General features: G+C 41.9%; 2 protein-coding genes across 3 annotated transcripts in view; one reads left to right on the top strand and one right to left on the bottom strand.

The window, feature by feature from the left end:
* Window positions 1-900: 900 nt before the first annotated feature.
* LOC148901549 (leucine-rich repeat and immunoglobulin-like domain-containing nogo receptor-interacting protein 2) overlaps window positions 901-22,360 on the bottom strand; it is a 266,334-nt gene continuing 244,874 nt past the window's right edge. The window contains exons 5-8 of one of the 2 annotated variants that reach the window (XR_016113739.1): window positions 15,781-15,957; window positions 14,167-14,233; window positions 4,486-6,393; window positions 901-2,750 (exon numbers count right to left, since the gene is read on the bottom strand). The gene's annotated coding sequence lies outside the window, so the exon portion shown is untranslated. The remainder of the gene's footprint in view (window positions 2,751-4,485; window positions 6,394-14,166; window positions 14,234-15,780; window positions 15,958-22,360) is intronic. The other variant, XR_016113749.1, reaches the window with a different exon arrangement.
* Window positions 8,880-12,712, top strand: LOC148901551 (uncharacterized). The gene is made up of 2 exons (XM_088991249.1): window positions 8,880-9,451; window positions 12,565-12,712. Exons 1-2 carry the CDS (start codon window positions 8,880-8,882, stop codon window positions 12,710-12,712), a joined length of 720 nt encoding a protein of 239 aa, XP_088847375.1.

The following is a 22,360-nucleotide window of genomic DNA, read 5'->3' as shown; positions in this document are numbered from 1 at the left end:
AGATGCCCGGTCCCAGTGCCCGCCACAATGTCTTTGTTTTTTGATAGTGTTATCATGGCTCTTGCTTCCTCTTTAGTAATATTACTGGGTGCTTTTGCCGTTTTCAAGATGCCTCCTATTTTGTTGCGTAGTGCTGCTTTTTGTCCCGGGTTCTGTATTTTTTCACACGCTAATTCCGTAACGAGAATGAATTCGTCGTATGGTATTTTCTTGGGGGTGACTGCGTAATTGAGACCTTTTGATAATATGCTGCGTTCTGCTTGTGTAAGGTTGTGGCGTGACATGTTATATAACCATTTATCGTTTTTCTGAAATGTGTTCGATTCGGCCTTTTTCTTTTGCGTGATGAGTTTGTCTAATTTTCGTATGTGTCGTTTTTTGGTCGCGGTGAATTCCTGTTCGTGTATGTTGTGAAGATGTCCGTGTAGCTTTGTTTTTGTTTCCTTGTCCAGGGGGAACCGGAGTTCGAATTGCTCCGTTTGCCGCTGTAGATCACTGCTAATGTTGTTGAGTTTGTTTGCTGTGCATCGTATTCGTTGTTTTATCAGAGTCATCCGCACCTTTTTATGATCCTTTCCGCGTTCCTGGTTGGGATCGGGTTTTTAATCCTCAGACTGGCCGGTACGACTTCTTCGTCCCGGCAGCGCAGGTTGAATCTCAGGTGGTTTCGATAGCGAGCCCGTTTCCTTGACAGCTTTTCGAGGAGGCGAAACTCCTTGACGCATGTCTCTCCAAAACTTTCGCGTAATCGTTGTACTAAGTTCATCCTGTCTACTTGATATCTAATTTAAAGCAGATTGTTTACTTACAGACAGTGTATTATAGGTGTTCAAATACCTGACATGTTTCGGCGTATACTCTGGACCTGGAAAAAGCACTTAGCATTGGCGGGGGGTGTGGCTTGCCTGTCAGATCTGACAGGTAGGTCACGCCCTCATAGCAACACCAGCTGATTTTTTTTCTATTAATTCAAATGGCATGCAAACATACAAAGCAACAGAAACAAACAAACAACACCGCAAACAAAACACAACAAAAGTAGACAAAACCATTGGTTTTGAATAGCTCGTGGAGCTTCTAAAAGTACATCTGAGGTGTGTCTCAAATCTTTCTGCATACTTGATATTTTCCAAATAGTTGGCAACATACATTAGGTGACATAATCGCGTATGAGACAGTACCTGATCGCACAGGAAATAGGAGTTCCTGACAGATAATCATTATACAAGAAGAAAAAAGAGGAGAGAAGAACAAAATAGAAGAGAGAGAGAGCGGGGGAAGGGGGGTACCAGGGGTTTTAACATTTCATCGAGTCTGCACAACATAGTGAAATTGACAAAAAAGAGAGGGAGGGGACACCAGATGAATTCGGCAAGCACATCATCCTATGCCATATTTCATCAACAAATCATGTGTTTTGATAGCATTTGGGTCGGCAGATGGTTGAATTGTTTTCTGATATAGTTTCATTTCATTTTGAAATATTACAAATAAGGGTTTCCTCCCACAAAATTTAGATTTATGAATATGATGTTTGGCAAGAAAAACTAATAAATTAATAACAAAATATTTATCGTTGGTCTTGTTGTAATATCCAAACAGCATGTCTTTGTAATGAAATATGAACAGAGAAGTGACTTTACATTGAACGTATTTGACAAAGTGTTTCCAGAAGCGAGTAGTTTCGGGACAAGCCCAGAAGAGGTGAGTTGCAGTTTCAGGCTCAGCTTCACAAAATGTACAAGATATATCCTGTAAGGACCGTATCTTATGTTTAACAGGATAGCAACGGTGCAAAAGTTTGTAGGTTATTTCTCTTTGTTTGTTTGTGATGAAAAATTTATATCAGAATCAGAATCAGAATACCTTTATTCGTCCCGCAATGAGGAAATTTATTAATTTTTAATTTATATGGGAGGGTCCAAACCTTTTCCCATGGAATATTTGGGACATACGTTCTCCAGTGATGAACAACGTAGGGAACCGTCACAAAAGATTTTTGAAACAAATGTCGAATTGCACGGTTCCGATTTCGAGCAATTGATGAGAAACAGAGTTTCCCCAGGGCAGTTTCTGTCACTGGACACGAGCTGAAAATGGCGCTTCACAACAACATCCGTGACACTCTGACGAAGGCGGAAGTATACGCTGAAACACGTCAGGTATTTGAACACCTATAATCCACTGTCTGTAAGTAAAGAATCTGCTTTAAATTAGATATCAAGTAGACAGGATGAACTTAGTACAACGGTGTAGTCTCATGTTCATGCTTGGGTGAGGATTATGTTCAAAGCAGTCATGTGCCACCAGGGTGTGCAAAGCCTTTTCTGCTGGCCTAAACGTTATCAAGCGCACTGAAGTACATTTAATATATTTAAAAAATGTGTAAAATATTGTATACATTTATTTCCAACAGTCTTTTGTCTTAATTCAATATTGTGTGTCTTAGCAAAGCATTTTGAAGTCATTTGTGGGATATCGTGATTGTTATTGTAATTAATATTGCTATTTTGTCAAATTTAATCATCCAAGTTTTTGCGAGATTGGTGTGAACTTCCCAAGGCCTTCAGGTGCAGGGCTGCAGGACTTTTGCTGGAAACCTTATGTCATGTTATTATATTTAAAGAGTCTGAAGCAATCAGATTTTATATTTAGTATTGGAGGGCCTTTGCGATTCCTTCCTGGGATGGTCAGCAATTTTCCATCCTCTGATTGGTTCGTGGCGACTCATGTTAGATTCCTTGCATGGCCTGCAAAAAAGAAAAAAGAAGAAAAGAAAAGACATAAAACAAAACATTTACGTTATAGGTCTGAAAACACTTGGAGCTTGCCCCTCTCAACATGTGCCCTGCCCGAACTGCACCCAGATCTTGAAAAAAACTTTTGGTGCCGTCCCTCTTTTAAACTGAACTCCATCCCAATTGACCCTGAAGAGGATAATCAGAGGTTGGTAGGGATTGCTTAGAATGACTACATCTGACTACATGTGAAAAGCACTGCCCTGGTTCAAGATCAGGTTATGGTTAATTTAATGGTAAAGTCATTTTAGAGTGAGCCTGAGTGTAATGTTAAATTCCTTCAAGCTTTTGTCAGTCCAAACACAGTCGTAGCAAGATTTTCTGAAGGGGTTCTGCTATCCTCATCTCGACTCGACTTCAGTCGGACGGGCATTTCTTCATCTCTAGGCACAACTGAACCGGTGGACAGTTCCCACTATAACCGTTCCCTCTCTCGCCAGCGGTCATGGTCGCCCATTTGCTCATTCTGTCTGTTGGATCCTACAAAAGCAACATTCTCTGCAGCCCAACACAATCTGTCCTGGGAAGATGGCCTCACATCTCTTCTGGTTTTAGAACTAAAGTATTGCCTTGATTTATGAGTGTCATTCTGTCACTGATCACTCATAACTCAAAATTTTTTTTTTTTTTTTTGTTCTTTTGACTTCAAGACGGCGCCGCGAGAGTGGCTGCCTTTCCAGCAGCTCATGTATTTTTGTTTTTCTACTTTCATTCCTTTCATCACTTTGCTGCTGTGAAATGGAAATTTCTCCACTGTGAGACTAATAAAGGCATATCCATCCATCCATCCATCCATCCATCCATCCAAAACACCCATCTGTCAAATTTTCTTCCCCCATTAAAGGAATGGAAATACCAATAATCTATTCCAGAACATAATTGCACAACATGCTATCATACTTCTTATTGTCACATTGTCTTTCTACATATGTGAATGCATTGTTTGTGTTCAACTATCCATTGCTTAAAGGGTTGTAGCAGGGCCGATGTTTGTTTCATTAGCCTGTCTACGGTGTTTTCCGGAGGCTGTACTCAAGTCAAGCGCCTCTTGAAGGGAAATCATCACATTGCACATTTGGAGTCATTTCACAGCTTCTGACAGCAAATGATGCCTGTCACCGGACGACTCGGTTTTGACATGCTGGGACAGCTCGTGCTCATGGGTGCGAATGTGCGTATGGGTGTGGAGGTTTTTGTTTGTGTGTGTTTGTGTGTGTGTGTCTGTACTCAACAGCTTTATTAGCTACATGTTAATGTTACATCATTTCCACACACACTGCTTGGACTTGCAGTTGCAGTGCTGATAGAAAACCGTACAGTCATCATAACAACGGGGTGTCAATTGGAGAGTTTTATTTATTTATTTATTTATTACTCTTTGATGCGTCACAAGCGGAATGTGTTGCTTGGCAACCTGGTGTAGTCTCAATTTACACTAAGCACCACTTCCTGGTTTTGCGCAAAATGGGGTCTCTGTTTAATTAGTTTATTGTTCTTGTTTAACGATTATGCTCATCTAAAATACTTTACAAGATCAAATCCTATTAAAAATGAATCAATTATTTTTTTGATGACTAGAATATGGGGATACATAATGGGCTCATGATCATTAGAACCTTGCAATTGTAAACATTATTGTAAACTAATTCGAAACCATTTTGATAAAGCAATTAGTAAGGCACTGTACCAGATGAAGACAGCTGGAGGTAGAACTGGAGGCGAGGAAGACATGTAGTGTGGGATCAAAGAGCGTCGAGGCCTGTGTTTCGAAAGGCGAAGAAGCAGCACATCAAACAGCAACAAGACAAAGGGCAGGTTACAGGAGGGTGTAGGGTTGCTGGTAAATGGCAGGTTTTCTGTGTGTGAGGGGACACTTGAGTGCCAAGTGGGAGAAGGAGTCAGAGCAAGTAAGCAAGATGAAGAGAGGAATTGCCTGATGATTTTTTTAAGAATGAAATGCCTGACGATGTTATGAGGTATATGAAAACCATGGAAAAGTCTGCAAATGTAATTCACCATGCAGTGTGTTGTATGTTATGGCCTTCAATCAAGGTTTGAGTAAGTAAGATTAGGGTTAGCTTTTGTAATTATGGTTAGAAGACAGGGTTTGTGACCAGCAAAGTTGTCATCTGGTTAGCACAGCAGCCAGACAATACAGAGATGCAGGGTTCAATTCCTGTGTGGAGTTTGCATGTTCTCCCTGTGCCTGCGTGGGATTTTTCTGTGTAGTCCGGTTTCCCAAAATACGATAGGCCGGATAATGGAACTCTCTAAAATTGTCCTGAGGAGTTACTGTGAGTGCATGAATGCAAAAAGTTGGTGGTCTCTATGTTCCATGTGATTTGATGGGAACCAGTTCGAGGTGTACACCGGCCACTGACAGGCTCTGTCTAAAAATGGATAGGTGGGTAGACAGTGAAAGCATTTCCAAAACGAGTTTTTCAATCGAGGATAATGCTTTTCAAGTTAGGGTTTTAAAGTGGAGTTTAGGAATAGGGCTTCCAATGTAGATTTCAAATGATGTTCAAGGTTTTACATTTTTGTTTCAGATTAGGTTTTTAGGGCATGTGTCATGATCTGGTTGGCGACCAACGGGTGGCGCTGTCGGCCCCGCCTGCACCTGCACAGGTGCTGGTCATCCCGATCAGTGGCGGACTGCCACGTTCGGATTGGCGACCAACGGGTAGCGACGTCAGCCCTGCCTGCAGCCTCGCAAGTGCTGGTCGTTTTAATCAGTGACACTTAAAAGGACTCATTGTTTGTTGCATGCTTTGTCTTCAATCGCATGCATCGTATGCTGTGCATGTGTTTGTCTAACCTTGGCGGACTTTGACACTTGGTTTTCTTTTGATACTTTTTTTCTGTTCAGATCATTTTGATGTTTTACATTTTGTTCCCGCTGACCTTTATTTTAATACAATTTGTCAAACAACCTCCTACTCCCTCCTGCCTGCTTTTTGGGATCCGCACCCGCCGCCACCACCTCGCAAAACGTGACAGCATGACTAGAATTTCAGACCACATTCAGGCTTTCAAGCAAAGGTGGAGGTTTTAGAGCTGCGTTAGGATTTTAGAAATTATTAAAAGACTTTAAAGTGATGTTTTCAAACCAAGGTCAATGTTGCAATTCAAGTTTGTATTCACAATTTGATTTTGTTGTGGAATGTTCAAGTGAGAGTTAAAGTTTCAAATTTAGTTTTCAAATCAAGCAAACAGCTAAGCCTTGGCTTCAAAATCAAAGTTAGAACTACAAATCTGTGTCTCAAACCAGAGTTAAGCTATCAAATGAATGCCAGATGCTGAGATGAGAAATTGCATTATGGATAAGTAAATTCACTGACAGCTCTTATTTAGTCGAAGGGACGTCAGTGTTGTTTGGGGGTGATTGGTTTTGTGTGTGTGGGGTGCAGCCAGCATGCCAAGGAGTGCATGTGCGTGTCTGTGCATGAGCACAGCAGGACTGCACGTAAGCCAACTTTCTCCCGGGGGGCTGTTGTTTGTTTCCTTGCTGTCACATCCGTTATGAGCAAATACTCCAAAGGGAAGCAGACAGACACCTCCTTGATGACGCTCAACTTCCGAGGTCACACAGCCTCTGCGAGGGATGCAGAAAGGAAACAAAAATAATGTTTTGATGTTATGCTAAGTAGCTAATTATTCGTATGAGTTTTTCTATGTCCACTGCCTTCCATGCAGGTTATTGATTAATTGTGCGGTGCAAGATGGAGGTGAAAAATGGATTTCAATCCATGCGCACATGAGGTGACAGACACCCAAGCAGTCCTCCCGATGCTGTTTTGGGAATCTCTCCGAGGGGATGGTGGCTATGCAAATGAGGATGTTGGGCTAATAGAATTTTATGACCCGCTATGTTTGCAGAATGACAATCAGCTCTGCTAGTGACTGTGAATGAGGAAGGTTATTAATGAAAGTAACTAAACATGTCACTGGCCAGTCAGGGAAGCTTTCAAGCCAGGGATAGGTTTTCAATGTGCTCCAAGACAGGCACTGGATTTTAAAGCCAGGGTAAAGGGGTTAGGATTAGGGCTAACCCCTTTCGAGTAAAGGTCAGAATTTCACATTGAGGGTTTAAAGAAAGAGGCAATGTTTCCAATTTGGGCTTCGAGCCAGGGTTACCCATTCAAATCGAGTTTCAACACAGGTTTCAAGTCCTTAAGCCAGTTTTGGGGTTTCAAGCAAAGGTGAGGGTTTCAATCCAGGGATATCCTGAGATTTGAGAGGTTTTGCGGTGCTGAATTCCTGGCCGGTAAAGACAAATTTCACCATCTTAGTCTTAGTCTAGTCTTGTATTTTAATATATGACAGAGAAGCATCACAGTTTTCGGCAAAGTCTGCCACTAGATAAATCTGATAAGGCTTATTCCAGCCCTAAGCCAACCCTAAAGAGAAATGGAATGATATAGTCAATTTCTATAACACACATGGCCCGGTAGTCAAGCGGTTAGCACGCCAGCTTCACAGTGCAGAGGTTGCCGGTCGCGTCCGGCTCTGGCCTCCCTGTGTGGAGTTTGCATTTTCTACCCGGGCCCTCCGGTTTCCTCCCACATTCCAAAAACATGCATGGCAGGAAGATTGAACACTCCAAATTGTACCTAGGTGTGAGTGTGAGAGTGACTGTTGTATGTCTTTGTGTGCCCTGCGATTGGCTGGCAACCAATTCAGGGTGTCCCGCGCCTCGTGCCCAAGTACGGCTGGGATAGGCTCCAGCACCCCCGCGACCCTAATGAGGAATAAGTGCTACAGAAAATGGATGGATGGACATGTAATAACCCAACAAAGACAACTCAGTATACCAGGCCTCTGATGTCAGTAGTAAAAATATCAAAAGTGGAATCAGAAAGCCTTTAATTGTCCTACAATGGGGATGTCCTACAATTTGCCCTCTTTTTTTCCACTTGAAAGGAAATAGACAACATGCAAAACACTTGAGCAGAAAGTGACTTTTGTCAGGATTTTTGAATGTTTCTGACAGTGACGTGATATAATCATGTTTCATTTGTGCAGACGGTGTTAGCTAACACAGTGATAATGTGAATGTGAATGATTGTCCATCAGTCTATGTGCACTGTTAGTGACTGGTGACCATTCCTCAATGTAGTCTGCCTTTCGCCTGAAATTTACTGAGAAAGGCTCCAGTGAATATGTTGATGATCAATGCTCTCGTTCCAAAACCTGTATGCATTTATGGCTGCTATTATCAGGCTTTGTTGTCTTCTGAGAAAACCGAGCACGGTACGTAAACCACAGATAATCTGTCGGTGTGCAGTACAACAGATGGAGAAGGAAGAGTGAGAATAGAGAACACTTTAGAGGAGGTTGAGGAAGAGTCAAGAGGGAGGATAGCAGGAAAAAAGAAGGTATAGAAGGAATGCAAGTAATTACATAATCAACCGTGGAATGACCTATTAAGATTACACTATATAGCCGGTCTATTCATTAATTTTTATTTTTATTCTCTCAACCTAAGTGAAATTACCATTTGTTTTTTAGTGTGTGTTTTCACCTGGAAAAACAGTTTATGTTTGTTTTTTAATGCTTACTACAAGTACAGTAAACACCTTGAACGAAAATACTTGTTTGGATCCGCGTGTGTGTATCTTTATGAAACCATGATTAAAGTATGACCTCAAATTGATGTTGTCTCCCTTGTGCAGAGAGAAAGTAAAACCAGGATGTACTTTTTGTTTGTTACCTTTGTTGTGTAGCTGGATATGCACTTTACTCACAGGAAGGCTTTTGTCAAATGTTTGATCCAAAAATCCGATTTTACTTGAAGAGTTCAGCAAAATTTGTCGTTGATTTGCAAGAGACGTAACCTATAGCCATTTTTTGATTTTGGTGAAAAGGTTTTCTTATTTATGTGAAAGAGTTTATATTGACCTCAGCAGAATAATCGCCAAGAAAAGGCTATGGATACCGCCTCAGAAATGGAGCTATGACAAGTCACCTCCTCTACATGGATGAAATAAAGCTGTATGCGAAGAGCGAAAGGGACATAGACTGACCCTGTTGATGTAGACCCTGATCCACACAACCACGATCTACAGCAGTGACATTGGGATGTCATTCGGGCTGGAGAAATGTAGTCTGATGGTGACTAAGAGGGGCAAGGTAATCAACACTGAAAAGGTCTCACTCTCTGAAGGAAAAATAGCAGACATTGAAAACAGCTCCAAGTACCTCCGTATACCACAAGCCAATGGCAACCTAGAACGAGCAACAAGGAAAGCGGCTCTGACCAAATACCTCCAGCGGGTGAGGCAAGTCCTAAGAAACCAGCTCAATGGCAAGAACAAGACCAGGGCAATAAACAGCTATGCCCTGCCAGTGATCAGATACCGTTCAGGAGTAATAAGGTGGCCAAAGGAAGAGATTCAGACCACGGATGTTAAGACCCGAAGACTCCTCACTATGCATGGAGGGTCCCATCCAAAATCCAGCACCTTGAGTCTGTACACAAGCCGTAAGGAAGGAGGACGGGGAATAGTGAGTGTGAGAGTCACTGTCCGGGATGAAACATCCAAGCTCCATGAATACATCAAAGAGAAGGATCCAACGGATGATGTACTCAGAGAATGTCTCAGACAGACCTTGAGCACCAGAGGCATAAAGGCATGCATATACCACACCAGGCAAGACCCAAGGTGTAGGTTGTGCAAAGAGGCACCTGAGACAATCCAAGACATAACTGAAGAGTGTAAGATGCTGGCAGAGAAAGCCTACATGGAGCGCCATAACCAGGTGGCTGGCATAGTCTATCGAAACATTTGTGCGGAGTATCGACTGGAAAACCCAAGGTCAAAATGAGACACACCTCCCAAGGTGGTAGAGAATGACCGAGCAAAGATCCTGTGGGACTTCCAGATACAGATTGACAAGATGGTAATGGCCAACCAACCAGATATCGTGGTCATAGATAAAGGCCAGCGAAAAGCCGTTGTCGTGGATGTAGCGGTCCCGAGTGATGGAAACATAAAAAAGAAGGAACGTGAGAAACTCGAGAAATATCAAGGGCTCACAGAGGAGCTGGAGAGAGCGTGTAAGGTAAAAGTGACAGTCGTGCCTGTGGTGGTCGCAGCACTCGGGGCAGTGACCCCCCCCAAACTAGACGAGTGGTTGCTACAGATCTCGGGAAGAACATCGGATATCTTGGTCCAGAAAAGCGCAGTGCTGGGAACAGCACGGATACTGCGCAGTACCCTCAAGCTTCCTGGCCTCTCGTAGAGGACCCGAGCTAAAATGGGGGACAGACACCACCCAAGGGGGATGAGACGAGGATTTATTATTATTATTATTAGTATTTTTTATGAAACACATGCACCCAAATCAGCAACAGGCTTATTTCATTCCAATTCAAAGAGAATGACAACGGTCTGTCTCGGACCACATTAAATGTGGATCAAACTGTCACATTGACAGCTCCACACCATCCAGAGCCTTTAGGAACTCCGGACGGATTTGATCCACCCCATGCTACCAATTAGAACCACCTCAGTGACTTCAACCTCAGACTTAAAAGAACTCAACATTAGAGTGCCCTGACTGAGCCGAAGATGTACAGCCAGAAAGCTGACATTTTTTATCAATAGGGTTAACCCGATCGCTGTGGCCCCTTTCCAAGGTAATGGGCCCATGGAAAGGAGGCCCTACATTGTCCTGTCAGTCTGTGCCCCATTGGTATAGCTTTGGCCACCTGGCAAGCCTACAGTACGTGACCTGAGTCACAAAAAAAATAAATGAAATTATCACTCCTCATAAAGGGACTGTGAGCTGTGATTTATCTGGTCTCTCACCTGGGACCTGTTTTCCATGGTCGACCCTGCCAGGGGCATAGAGGCCTGGACAACTTGGCTCATAGGATCATTGTAACACACAAACACCTCCATGGTAGGAAGGTGATGGTTCATGGAATGGGATCATGACATTAAAACCTTGAAATGTAGCGTAGGCAGAATATTTCAGACAATGTTTTAAAATATTGGTTTGACATCAGATTTTGTTTTGTGTAGAGTCGATACATCATTTCCTTGGGCATATGTGCGCTACGAAAAATTGAATGTTCAGAGGTTGGAGGTGATCCTCGGAGCTGAGGTCTCGGTGAGAATATGCAATACAACAATATAGCAAAGAATAGCACAAAACACAATATACCACATAGAACTTTGCAATAAAATTTGAGAAAAAACAAAGGATCAAAATATTGGATAATAGAATGTGTTCAAAATTTGTTCACTGCATGAAAGCTTCTTTCTCTTCGCGTATTCAGCACAATATAAATACGGTCAAGAGTAAAGCGAACAGGGGGCTGCCTGCTTTCATTTTCCACTCTCTTTTCAATCGACTCTTTTACCACCTTTGTTGGTTTTAAAGATTCGTTCGTGTCACCTTGGGAAATAAGAGGATGTCTCACTCGTGCGGTGACAGTACTATACAAGATAAATGGTGACAAATCTACTTCCTGTCTGTGGGGCCCACGATGCGGGATGAAAGCCGCTGATTTATTTATTATTAAGCCTCCCTCCCGGCTTCAAATCCTTCTGAAGATGAATAAGATGTGCTTGTGCCGCCGACTGGACACATCTAAATAGCAGATGAGTCCAATGCTTGGAGCAGACAGACGTCTTTCTTCTTGTTGCCCTGTCACTTGGTCACACATGCACGCACACATGTGCACACAGACCCACATATGAAAAGAATGCTTAGATGATTGCCTGTGCATGTGAATGTGATAATTCCCCCCTGCCACCAAATAAATCATCACAGTCATTACCATCGAAGCAGCTCAGCTTGTTCTCAATCAAAGCCAAACAAATCTTTATTTGGCTCATCACCATGACGAATATACTTTTCATTTTGCTGTCTGCAAATACGAGACTGGCATTACAAATGGGAATTTGTTCTCTACTGCCTTACACCAATGAACAATGGTTAAAAAATACATAAAAGGTTAACTTCATGTCTGAATCCTGTTATCAATATTGAAGCATTATTTTTTTGTCAGTTGAGAAATGTTTGACACATCTCGGTGCTTCTTGTCCACTGTGTGCTGCACTTCTGGATATTTACAGTGGGCTCCTGGCATTTTTCCCAAAAGTGGCACACACAGCAAAAGTGCATGTGCTGTTATTTATGGTTGTAGGCATTCAGGCAGCGTTTGATGAGGAGAATTTTGGTCAAAGGTTTCAGGGATATAAAACAAACAAACACTGAAATGCCGCCTGTAAAGCGTTCACACGTGCAAAGTTATACAGGTGTAACCACAGCTTAAACCGGACCAAATTTAAGCTTGCTAAGGAGGTGGTTTACAAATGGTATACAGTAAATAATAAAGTAACTGCATTCTGACAATGTGCATTCTTCACAATAAAGTGCACTTTCTCAATGGAATGAGAGTGAGAAGTCAACCCAAGCTTCACTGTATTGTGTGTCAAGAGGTGATTAAGGTAAGCTACAATGTGATTTTCACATGTTCAGGCCTGGATGTAAAGCTTATTGGCAAACAATTGGTGGCTGGGCATGCAACTACGGGGCCCGCCTGAACTCAGCCCGAAGAGGTCCCCATTGGCCTACCATCTGAGGGAGGTTCCAAAGAGGTCGGATACCTGGCAATCTACAGAAGCTAGGTCTCGGGACATATTGGTGCGTGAGGCAGAGAATTTCCGACTTGACAGAGTTGGACTTGCCTCCACAACCAGCCTGAGTTCTGGTACCTGTTCTGTTGGGGTTGAACTCTTTTCCACTGTAGAGCTGGAGGCGATGAGACGCGCAGAGCAAGTGTGAGGAAACTCATTGACCCTCGGCTAAGTGCCTGGATTTATGTTGGGTTTTGCACCGGTGACACGGACGGTAGGCTCACCCACCCCATCTTTGGTTGTGGTGGTGGGGCGGGATAGTGATTGTTGTTTGGATTAAATGTTTGTTTGTTTAAACGATATCCCTTGAGATGCATCCTTTCATTTTTAAGGATTTTAAACATATATTTTATTTCATGAAATGATTCCAAATTCATGAAATACAATATTGTACAACATGTTTTTTTTTTTACAAATTCATCCATAAAATAATAATGAAACATTTAAACAGACTAGTACACTTATGTCTAACGCATTGCATCAAGAGGTAAATGTGGAAAGTGTGTCATGATATTTCAATGACAATGTTACAGCCCATTTACGATTTACCCTCTGCATGCTTGCAGAGGACAAAATGTGGTAGCATCAGCCTTCCCTGACAGCATCCAATAAAAATCCTGCTTCCTCTCTAATTGCAATCTTTTGCAATTATGTACATTGTCAACAAAGATATTCCCCTAAGAGGCGTCTTCACCCATCTTCTGACACGTTGCTGTTGAACATCCCACAGAGGTCAAGGCCTTTGTCAGCTGTAATCGATGCCTTTCACAGATGATGTCCGCAATCATGGCACCATCTTCCTTCTAATTGCCATTTTTCATATTTCTCATAGTTTTGATTGTGACGTACACTTCAGTAAAGCACAATAGACTGGCACATTGTCATCATAATGAACCTCAGTATTTGTCAGTACTCTTCCCTCCTTGCTGTTTCTATGCCATCTCAGCACATGTATATTTCACAGTGGTGCAGTCACTCTGCTACTAGTCAAACATGAATGCTGGCTGAAGGACACCACTATCCTTCGCTGGACCTCGACATCTCGACTCTTCTCTGTGAAAAAATTGCTGAACACTGAGTCAGGGCTGAGAAAGAACACAGGCCTGAAAACACTGAGACCCGCGTACATGACACCATCTCTCATGCTCAGTGCCATAATTTACATTATATTTAATTGTACATTTTCCCTCTAATTTACAATTAATTTACAGCATATTTAAGCTATGTACCACTAATATTCACTATTTTCAGGACATCATACCTACATAATTAATCATCTACACTACAGTATACTCCTCTTATATATCATATTTATATCATATTAAATGCATTTCATTCATTCATTCATTCATTCATTCATTCATTATCGGAACCACTTAATCCTCACTACTGTCACGGGGGGTACGGGAGCCTATGCCACCTGTCTTTGGGCATCAGGCGGGGAAACCCTGGTTGCCAGACATTCACAGAGCACACAGTCACAACTATTCACACTTATACCTAGGGACAATTTTGAGTACTGCATGCTTTGGGAATGTGGGAGGGAACTTGATGACCTGGAGAAAATCCACGCTGGCCCAAGGAGAACATGCAAAATCCACACAGAAGGCCAATAAAACAATAAATTATCATATTTACATACTGTACCATATTTAATATAGTGAAAATATCGATACAAACACAATTCATATTTAGTAAAAGTACAGAGCCATTACCAATACACTGAGGATCCAAGGGAGGTGGCCCATGCTCTTTTGAGTGGTTTGTTTGACTGCCAAGCATCTGTAGGATGACACACATAAATCAGAAGAATTGTCTTAATTATATTCTCAGTGAGGATATGTATGCTGCAGTGTTGACATCATTCAGTCGTGATTCTGATGACACTTCTTTCTTTAGCCTTGGCAACGATGAGGTATTTGAATTCACCCAGGACTTAATGATCTCTCTCAGGTCAATTGCTCTTACAGTATGTTGATTCGTTCTGCTCTCCTCTAATGATCTTGCGTCTTGGCCTCTCCTCCCCTTAGCAACTTTGTACTGCAGATGAAGAACATTGTACCTCACCCATCTCCAGCTGCGATAGCAACGTCTAACTGATTTTTGAACACTGGAGTAATCGTGATGATTCCAGAGAATTCATCCATCCTCACACACTCTCTGCATGGATCCTCTCTCACTGAGGTTACAAATGTAGTCACACTCTCCATCAGTAACTTGTTTTCTGCCCTGCTCTATTAATGCACCCCCCCTCTCTCATAACACACACTACTTCATAAAAAAGGCCTAAAAGCATAAAGTAGTAAAAAAACTGAAAAACATGCAAGCACAATTACACTATCAAATATTGATGTGCTGTTACTCTTCACTCATGTGTAACACAATCTGACTCCATCATAATGTGCCTCCAAGATGGCTCGAATTATCAAGCTCATGCATGTGTACCTGAGTTTTCAACATTATCATTTTGCATTGTGTACACTATGAGACTATCCAGCCATCCATCCATTTTCCGTACCGCTTATTCCTCATTAGGGTCGCGGGGGTGCTGGAGCCTATCTCAGCTGTCTTCGGGCACGATGCGGGGGACACCCTGAATTGGTTGCCAGTCAATCGCAGGGCACACAAAGACGTACAACAGTCACTCTCACACTCACACCCAGGGACAATTTGGAGTGGTCAATCTGCCTGCCATGCATATTTTTGGAATGTGGGAGAAAACCGGAGGACCCGGAGAAAACTCACGCGGGCCCGGGGAGAACATGCAAATTCCACACACGCGAACCGGCGACCTCTGCACTGTGAAGCCGGTGTGCTAACCACCGGACTACCGGGCCGCCACTATGAGACTAATTGAACAATAAAAATGTTGGGTTAAATGTTGTTCTTCCTGGTTCAGCTCTCTATTTGTATAGTCTAAATATTAAATCAGCAGAAAGCAAAGTGATATACAAAAAAAGGAATATTTATTATCAGGCAGCGAGAGGATGTTCTCCAGGGGAGAAGCTAGGCCAAGGGACAGAGAGGCAAGACCGACAGAGAGAGAGCGCGCTCGTCTCAGACATTTATAAACAACAGGAGTGATGTCACTTTGGAAAGGACCTATCATCTGCTAGATACATTTATTATTAGACTGAAACGTGATAGCAAGATTTGTATCCTAACTAAGTACAAACTGAGTACATGTATACTAATTAACATATACAAATAACTAAACTACATACATATATGGACTTACTAATTGATAATAAGTAGAAATGAAATAACATGGGATGTTTTAGCATGTGTATCAACTAGTTCTAACAAAAAAAATAGAGCAACCAACTTACCAGCTGTTGGTCACTGCCATCTCCCCGGGACTGAAAACGACCCGTGGACTGATGATGTCATGCACACACTTGGTCAAATGAGGCAGCATTGCGACTGATCTGACATGGCTTGCATCATTCATTTCCATTTTCTGATTTGAGGCCTGTGCATCAAGTTTTTTCCAAAGTGGTCAGCACCTGAAAGCAATGTAAAGCAACCATTTTTTGGGGGGGTCATTGTCACGCGCTCTGTTGGCCTCTCCATCGCTAATAAATGGCATGAACCCCATTGATATATATCTAACTCAACCACATTTGTAACTTCATCTTTAGATTTGCAGCCCATTTGTTTTCACTTTAAAGACACAATAGTATTAGACGTGTGCAAAGGGCAGCACACTTTCGTTTTGGACCCACGATGCCTGAAGGAAAAATGTGTTTTGGAGGTTTTGGCATTTAAGGCAAACAATAGGCTGCAGGGGGTCTTGTGGGATGATTATTGTTTCAAGAGGGTGGGTGTTGTCGGGGGATGACTTTTGACTGAAACATTCCCAGAGGAACTGGAATGAAGAAAACAATTGTGCAACCAATCTTTTCCATGACCACTGCAACATCTTGTTATGAATCAATACAAAGCCAGTACATAAATAACACACAAAAAATATTGTTGTTACCAGACTTCTTCCTGTCGGGGAAATGTCTCATTCCTGTTTTTTCATCTCAAAACACAAGCTGTAGTGGGAAGGAACATATAAACCACATTGCATCTTTTACTATTAGTGTGCCTCGCTGCTCAACCAGAAAGTCCACACTGAGTTTGAATTCCATTCTCAATGACTTATCATTTTTTCTTTTATGTAGTTGCTCACCGGATGGTACTACATTCACCCCCATTCAACGAACCCTACATATTTTTCTCTATTTTTGTTTTCTTTGAGAATGCCCTGCTACTGAAAAACTAGTATATGCTTTCGATATGCACTGCATGACGCTTATTTGGGCTCATTCAAATCATGCAGCAAAATGTCACATTTTTTTTTTCTCTCTCTCTAAGGAAAGGCACCCTGATAGTGAAATGATAAATGATGTAAACTTCATGTAAGGGATAAGAAACATGTCATGGTTGAGAATGGATGGATGGGTGTTGTTTATGTTGTTAAAGCCTATTTATATCAGTGGCAGGCGGTGAGTTTTGGACCTTGGCTGTCAGCGGGTATTTAGTGAGCTTATTCATCTCTTAATAACACCTTTGCACCACACTCTGTGTCCATTCCCTGTCCCCTCAAAATAAACCCGTATTGAACCATGGCTATGTTCGGATTGCGGTGCATGTTTTAAAACAGTTCCTAAGGACAGATTCAAAAACAGTTGTCTGTATAGTCTTTTTTCCAAGTACACTCATTGCATTGACACGAAAGAGACCGTTGTGTGGCATTAAAGAAAGAACATTTCACGTATTTGAATAATATTTGAACATATTTCTGTCCAATTAATGTACTGCTCGAGCCCTTAAATCAGCCCATCAGCCATTTGAGATCAACTATATACATTGACTGAATTTTATCACTGGTCCATCATTCGACAGGCTGAAAATGTGTTTACGTGTGGACGTCACTTGAAAGTCATGTGAACTCTCATCCAGCTCAGCTTTGCACTGTGCTGATGCACACCCTGATGCATGTGCATAGAGGAAAGAAAGGAGAGTATTTTTGATGGCTGTCAGCTCCGGCGGGCGTGCTGTCATTAAGGATGAAGGGTCATTTTTCTCCATCTCACTCACCTTTCAGACGGCTCCCCTACAAAAAAAAAAAAAAAATACATAAATGCAAGGGATCGCCCCGCCAATCTTTCTGCCTGCCTTGCTTTACTCCAAAACACATTACTTTTTTTGGGTGGGGTGGGGTGCAAGGGTGTATCGGTGTGTGTGTGGGGCGTCTTCATACTGTCTTTATATGCATATTTCTCCATTGTGGGACTATTAAAGGATTTCTGATTCCGTTTCTGATGATATTTGCATGTGAGCCAAGTGACGAAGAGTTTCACCCTGATATAACACGGACTGAAGCGAAACAACATTTTAGCAGTGACAGGAAAAAAAATACTTTTTAAAACACATTTTTTTCCACTCTGTGAAAAACATTATAAGGCTACAATAACATACAGTATCTGGAATGGATTGAGAAACAATTGCACCACATAAATTAATTATGTTAAATCAGTTGATGGGCCAAAATGTCGCCAAATCCACAGTGTACAAATGTTTTTTACACTGTCTTCCTAAACACCAACAACATGAAGAAAACATGAGGGACTACTGAACCTACTCCAACACCAGGGACTCCACTCCGCAAACAATATTACACCAACTTCCTCCACCCCCAGTGACTGCCATTCATCATCCATGGCCCGAGGCCTCCCTAAACGTCTCTCCCTTGAGGGTGATGGATTCATAGTGACCTGCTCTCACTTTAGCAAGTGTCAACGTCCAAGTCATCTTTGGGGCTTGGCAGCTCTGCCAGAACAGTCACGATATGAGGAGTATTCAGTTCATCATAATGTGCTGACTGATGGGGGGGGGGGGGGGGGGCAATGGAGAGGTCACTGTCCGACAAGCTCTGCTGACCCGCTTTGCCTCGTCACTGCAAATCCAAAGTCAGCATATCTCTATGTCTGAGCACTGAATACACTGCAAAAGAGCTCAATAGAAATAGGGTATTGGGAAAAAAGAAAAGAAAACAACAACATTGCTGATATATTGTATCATTGTCTTTTTGGACTATCAGTCACACTTTTTTCATAGTTGAGCTGGTCCTGTGCCTTCAACTCAGGTGAAACCTATTTGAAAATTAGAGCTCAGCACTGTACTGTTTAATAAAGTCGTTTTATTTGCCTTTGTGATGGTCGTTGATGGCTTGATGGAATGGAGTGGTCGGTTTCATCAGCGTTAAACAGTTAATGAGGAACGTAGCCTTCTTTCACCATCTTGAGGAATGATCCCTTGTAGGTGCTTTCTATGCAATAATGTTATCTAGTTCCTCATCAATTGTGTTCTGTTTATCTGGGTTGAGAAAAACAATCGGCTGCCATTTTGTTTTTGGGAGAACGGCCTCACTCTCTCTCTGTCTGTACACCCCCCTCACTGCTGCATTCTTGATCAATCACGTGGCTTTAACCGAAGACTCGGGGCTGGGAATAGAGGACAAAAACAGTCGGCTGCCATTTTATTGTTAGGAGAACGGGCTCGTTCGCGAACAATACATCACTCATTGTGGCAGCTCCGTGCTTATCACGAAAAATAGTTCGTATGCCAAGGTTAAATTTTCATAAATTTACCGTTCGTAAACCGAAAAGTTCGTAAGCCACGGGGTTCGTAAACTGAGGTATCACTGTAATTGAATTTTAATATGTCGCAATGTTTCCAAAAAAGTCACGATTTTACCTGCATCAAGTAGGATTGTTTGTAAATAGTCAACAGAAGCAGGAGCAGTCTGTATATGTATGTGTGTGTATGTGTGTGTGTGTGTGTGTGTGTGTGTGTGTGTGTGTGTGTGCACGTGTGGGTGTCTATCTGTGTGCGTGTCAAAATCATCAGTTTGGAAATGTTGCTGCTTTTGTGGAGATTGCAACAGCACCGCATCACAACCACTTCGACATTAATTGTGCACAAAATGAAAGTATTTCCTCTTTCCTTGTTATGAATGTCATCATCCATTCCGAAAAATGGATGATGAAATTGATGCGGTTTTGATACAATTTTCACCAGGGAGAGGACCATGCCGTTTCTGTTGGGCATTTTCCATCTCCTGATTGGGCGTTTGAGACGGCAGCCGACTGGTGACTGCCACAAAGGTTTCTGTCAAGACATATGGTCATGCAGGTGTCACATTGTCACGTTGCGTTACCATGACGGAGGCAGGAGTGTCAATGCTCGGAGAAAAGTGGCTTCCATAGACAAGACGCAGAAAAAGAGATGGAGCTGAATGGATCTTGCGAGCAGTTGCCGCAAGATTGTGCAAAATCTCAGTCTAATAGGTCAGGAGTTTATTAGTATCAAGGCGTTATATCTCGACGTTGAGAATCACTTTCTATTTCAGAGAGGAGCAAAGTTAGCGGAAGAGTCATTGTCACAAGTGTAAAATCACCAGGATGTGATCCTCTTCACTCACTTCCTCTCACTTTTTTGAGGTGTGATTAAAGCAGTCACATTGAATACCACAAACAGATAAAATGTATTAAAACTGAACAAAAAACATACAATCATTTTAAATTAAAATCATCAAAATGCAACGGCAGGCCACCTGAAATCCAAAATGTAGGATTCAACATTATATATATATATATATTTTTTTTTTTTTCCTCTTTGCAATCCTGATCCAGCATCGGACATTGAAATATAAGATTAGAGCAATTTACTTTGTCAAAAACGTTTTTTTTCCCACCAAACACTTTTCCCATGACTTGAACAGAAACATCATTCTCCATTTTCGAAATCTGAATGACCAGCATCAACGCACCATGACAGCCAAATGGGATCCTGCTTCTGACGCCAACATGTAAAATTACACAACTCAATCAGACAGCCAACCGAAGACAGACATTCTCACTTTAGGAACTCCTTCAACTGAACTGGAGTTAGGCCCTATATTTTGTAAGTTGATTTGGTCTTTTAATTTTGTCATAGGGTGTGGCATGGCCTGCCTCTGAGAATTTAAGATCTGATTTTTCATTCTTTGCCAAAATGTTTACTCTCAGTATGTTTGGTGATATTGGTTTGTAGTTTTGGCTAGAAAGACTGACTTGGATACAAAGACAGCCACTTTGGTATCCTCTCTGCATGTGGGTCCAAATACTGCTCCTCAAGTCACAATACATACAATACAGTCATGGTCCAGTGGACTCTGGCACAAGCCACTGAGCCATCGGCACTCAAGAATTACTGCATGGAAGACACAAGCCCTTCCTGGGGGAGGTTATGGACTCCATTGGAGATTCTAAGTTTATCGCTGCCTGTCTTCTCTCCTCCTGAGGGAAGTTCTCTCATCACCACCTCATGAGTTTCTTGCAATAGCTACCCTTGCCAATCGATTTTAAGTCTGGCCCATCTCCTTCCGATAAACACTGTTTTGCGCCATGTACAGCACTGTTATTAACAGCGATGGCTGTTTGCAGTGCTGGGAATACCGTTGAGTTGGGTGGTTGACCAACTCTTCAAGACACTTGATTTGATTCCTATTCCCCAACTTCTCTCCATCCTTGAAACGTTCTTTTCAACAAAGTTGTCAAGCTCCATGGCATCCCCATTGACATTTCTGATCAAGGTCACATCCCAGTAATGGGAAGCCTTCTCTGGAACATTATCTAGCTTATCATCCCCTGATCGATCGACGGTCAGAAACACAGTCGACACAGACCTGGAGTCAGACGTTAGATGCATCTTGGCCTGCACCAGCCTTGTGGCGCCTGGAGCCAAGTATTCCCACAATTCCCTCACCTTGGCACCCACTGACATGTTGCCTTTTACGGTAGCATTTTTGGTATCAGTTTCTACTATTTCCTTCCCTTGAGCAAAAGGCTGCGGTTCCCCATGTTCGTGCCCATCTCTGGGGTTAATTGTCGTTGCAAATGGAAGGCGTGCCAGAGCAAACCTGTCCCACAGTCTATTGCTAGATTCTTCTGACCAACGGTATCCGATTCGTATCACTGGCGTCATCTGTTTTTGAAATTCTTTGAATTTATCTAATCAAAGCAATGTCAAGTATGTTACAACTTCTAAGATCAAATTGTAGGCTTCTTTGGGACCTTTAAAACAACCTATTGAATGGGAAACAATGAGCACAAATGAACTTTCTGATTGTGTGTATCTGTCACACATCTGTATATCACTAACTGATACAGATACATAACAGTTAGTAGTTTGGTTAGCATTTAGCATGGAATACGCACCTGCAAGCCATTGCCAATTGCCAAAAAACGTTTTATAGCATGTAAAATACCCAAAACACGCAGGCTAATATTTTTTTTTGTAACTTGCATCTTTATTATTTTTATAACATTTAAAAACATTTGAAATTGAACAGTTGAATACAGAATGCCTTGTGGCCAAATTGTATAACAACATCCTTTTGTAACTACAAATTATTCAACAATGAAAACAACCAATCAACAAAAGCAAAACACAGCAATAACAATAAAGCAAAGAAAAAAAGTGATCGCTAATTACAAGTTTCCTTTTTTTTTTTTTTAGATTTATGTTTGTTAGATATCTTGACTGTCTGGTTTGTGGTGTCGTTCGTTCTTTCATTTGCAGGCTATTATTTTTAGTCAAATGAAGAACACCAATAAAAATGACTTAAAGTGTCCAAAAACGACTTCAAAATGAAACCAGAAGTGGCCAGTTTCAGAAGGTCCCGCCCCCTTGTTCGTGGTGTCACGCCAAGACGTCTTGCCTTGCTCGAGAATCAAAATAATGACTTCAGATTCGGAGAAGATGCTTTCTTGTTACTCATCCAGTTATGAATATGATTCAAATAGTTCTGAAGAGGAAAGCATAATAGTTAGCAATCGATTAAAAAAGTACTTCCGTATCAATTGAGCTGTCAGG

The sequence above is a fragment of the Hippocampus bargibanti genome, linkage group LG02 (assembly GCF_051943395.1).
Source record: "Hippocampus bargibanti isolate YZ-2025 linkage group LG02, ASM5194339v1, whole genome shotgun sequence".
NCBI lineage: Eukaryota > Metazoa > Chordata > Actinopteri > Syngnathiformes > Syngnathidae > Hippocampus > Hippocampus bargibanti.
This window is presented reverse-complemented; position numbering and strand designations above follow the sequence as displayed.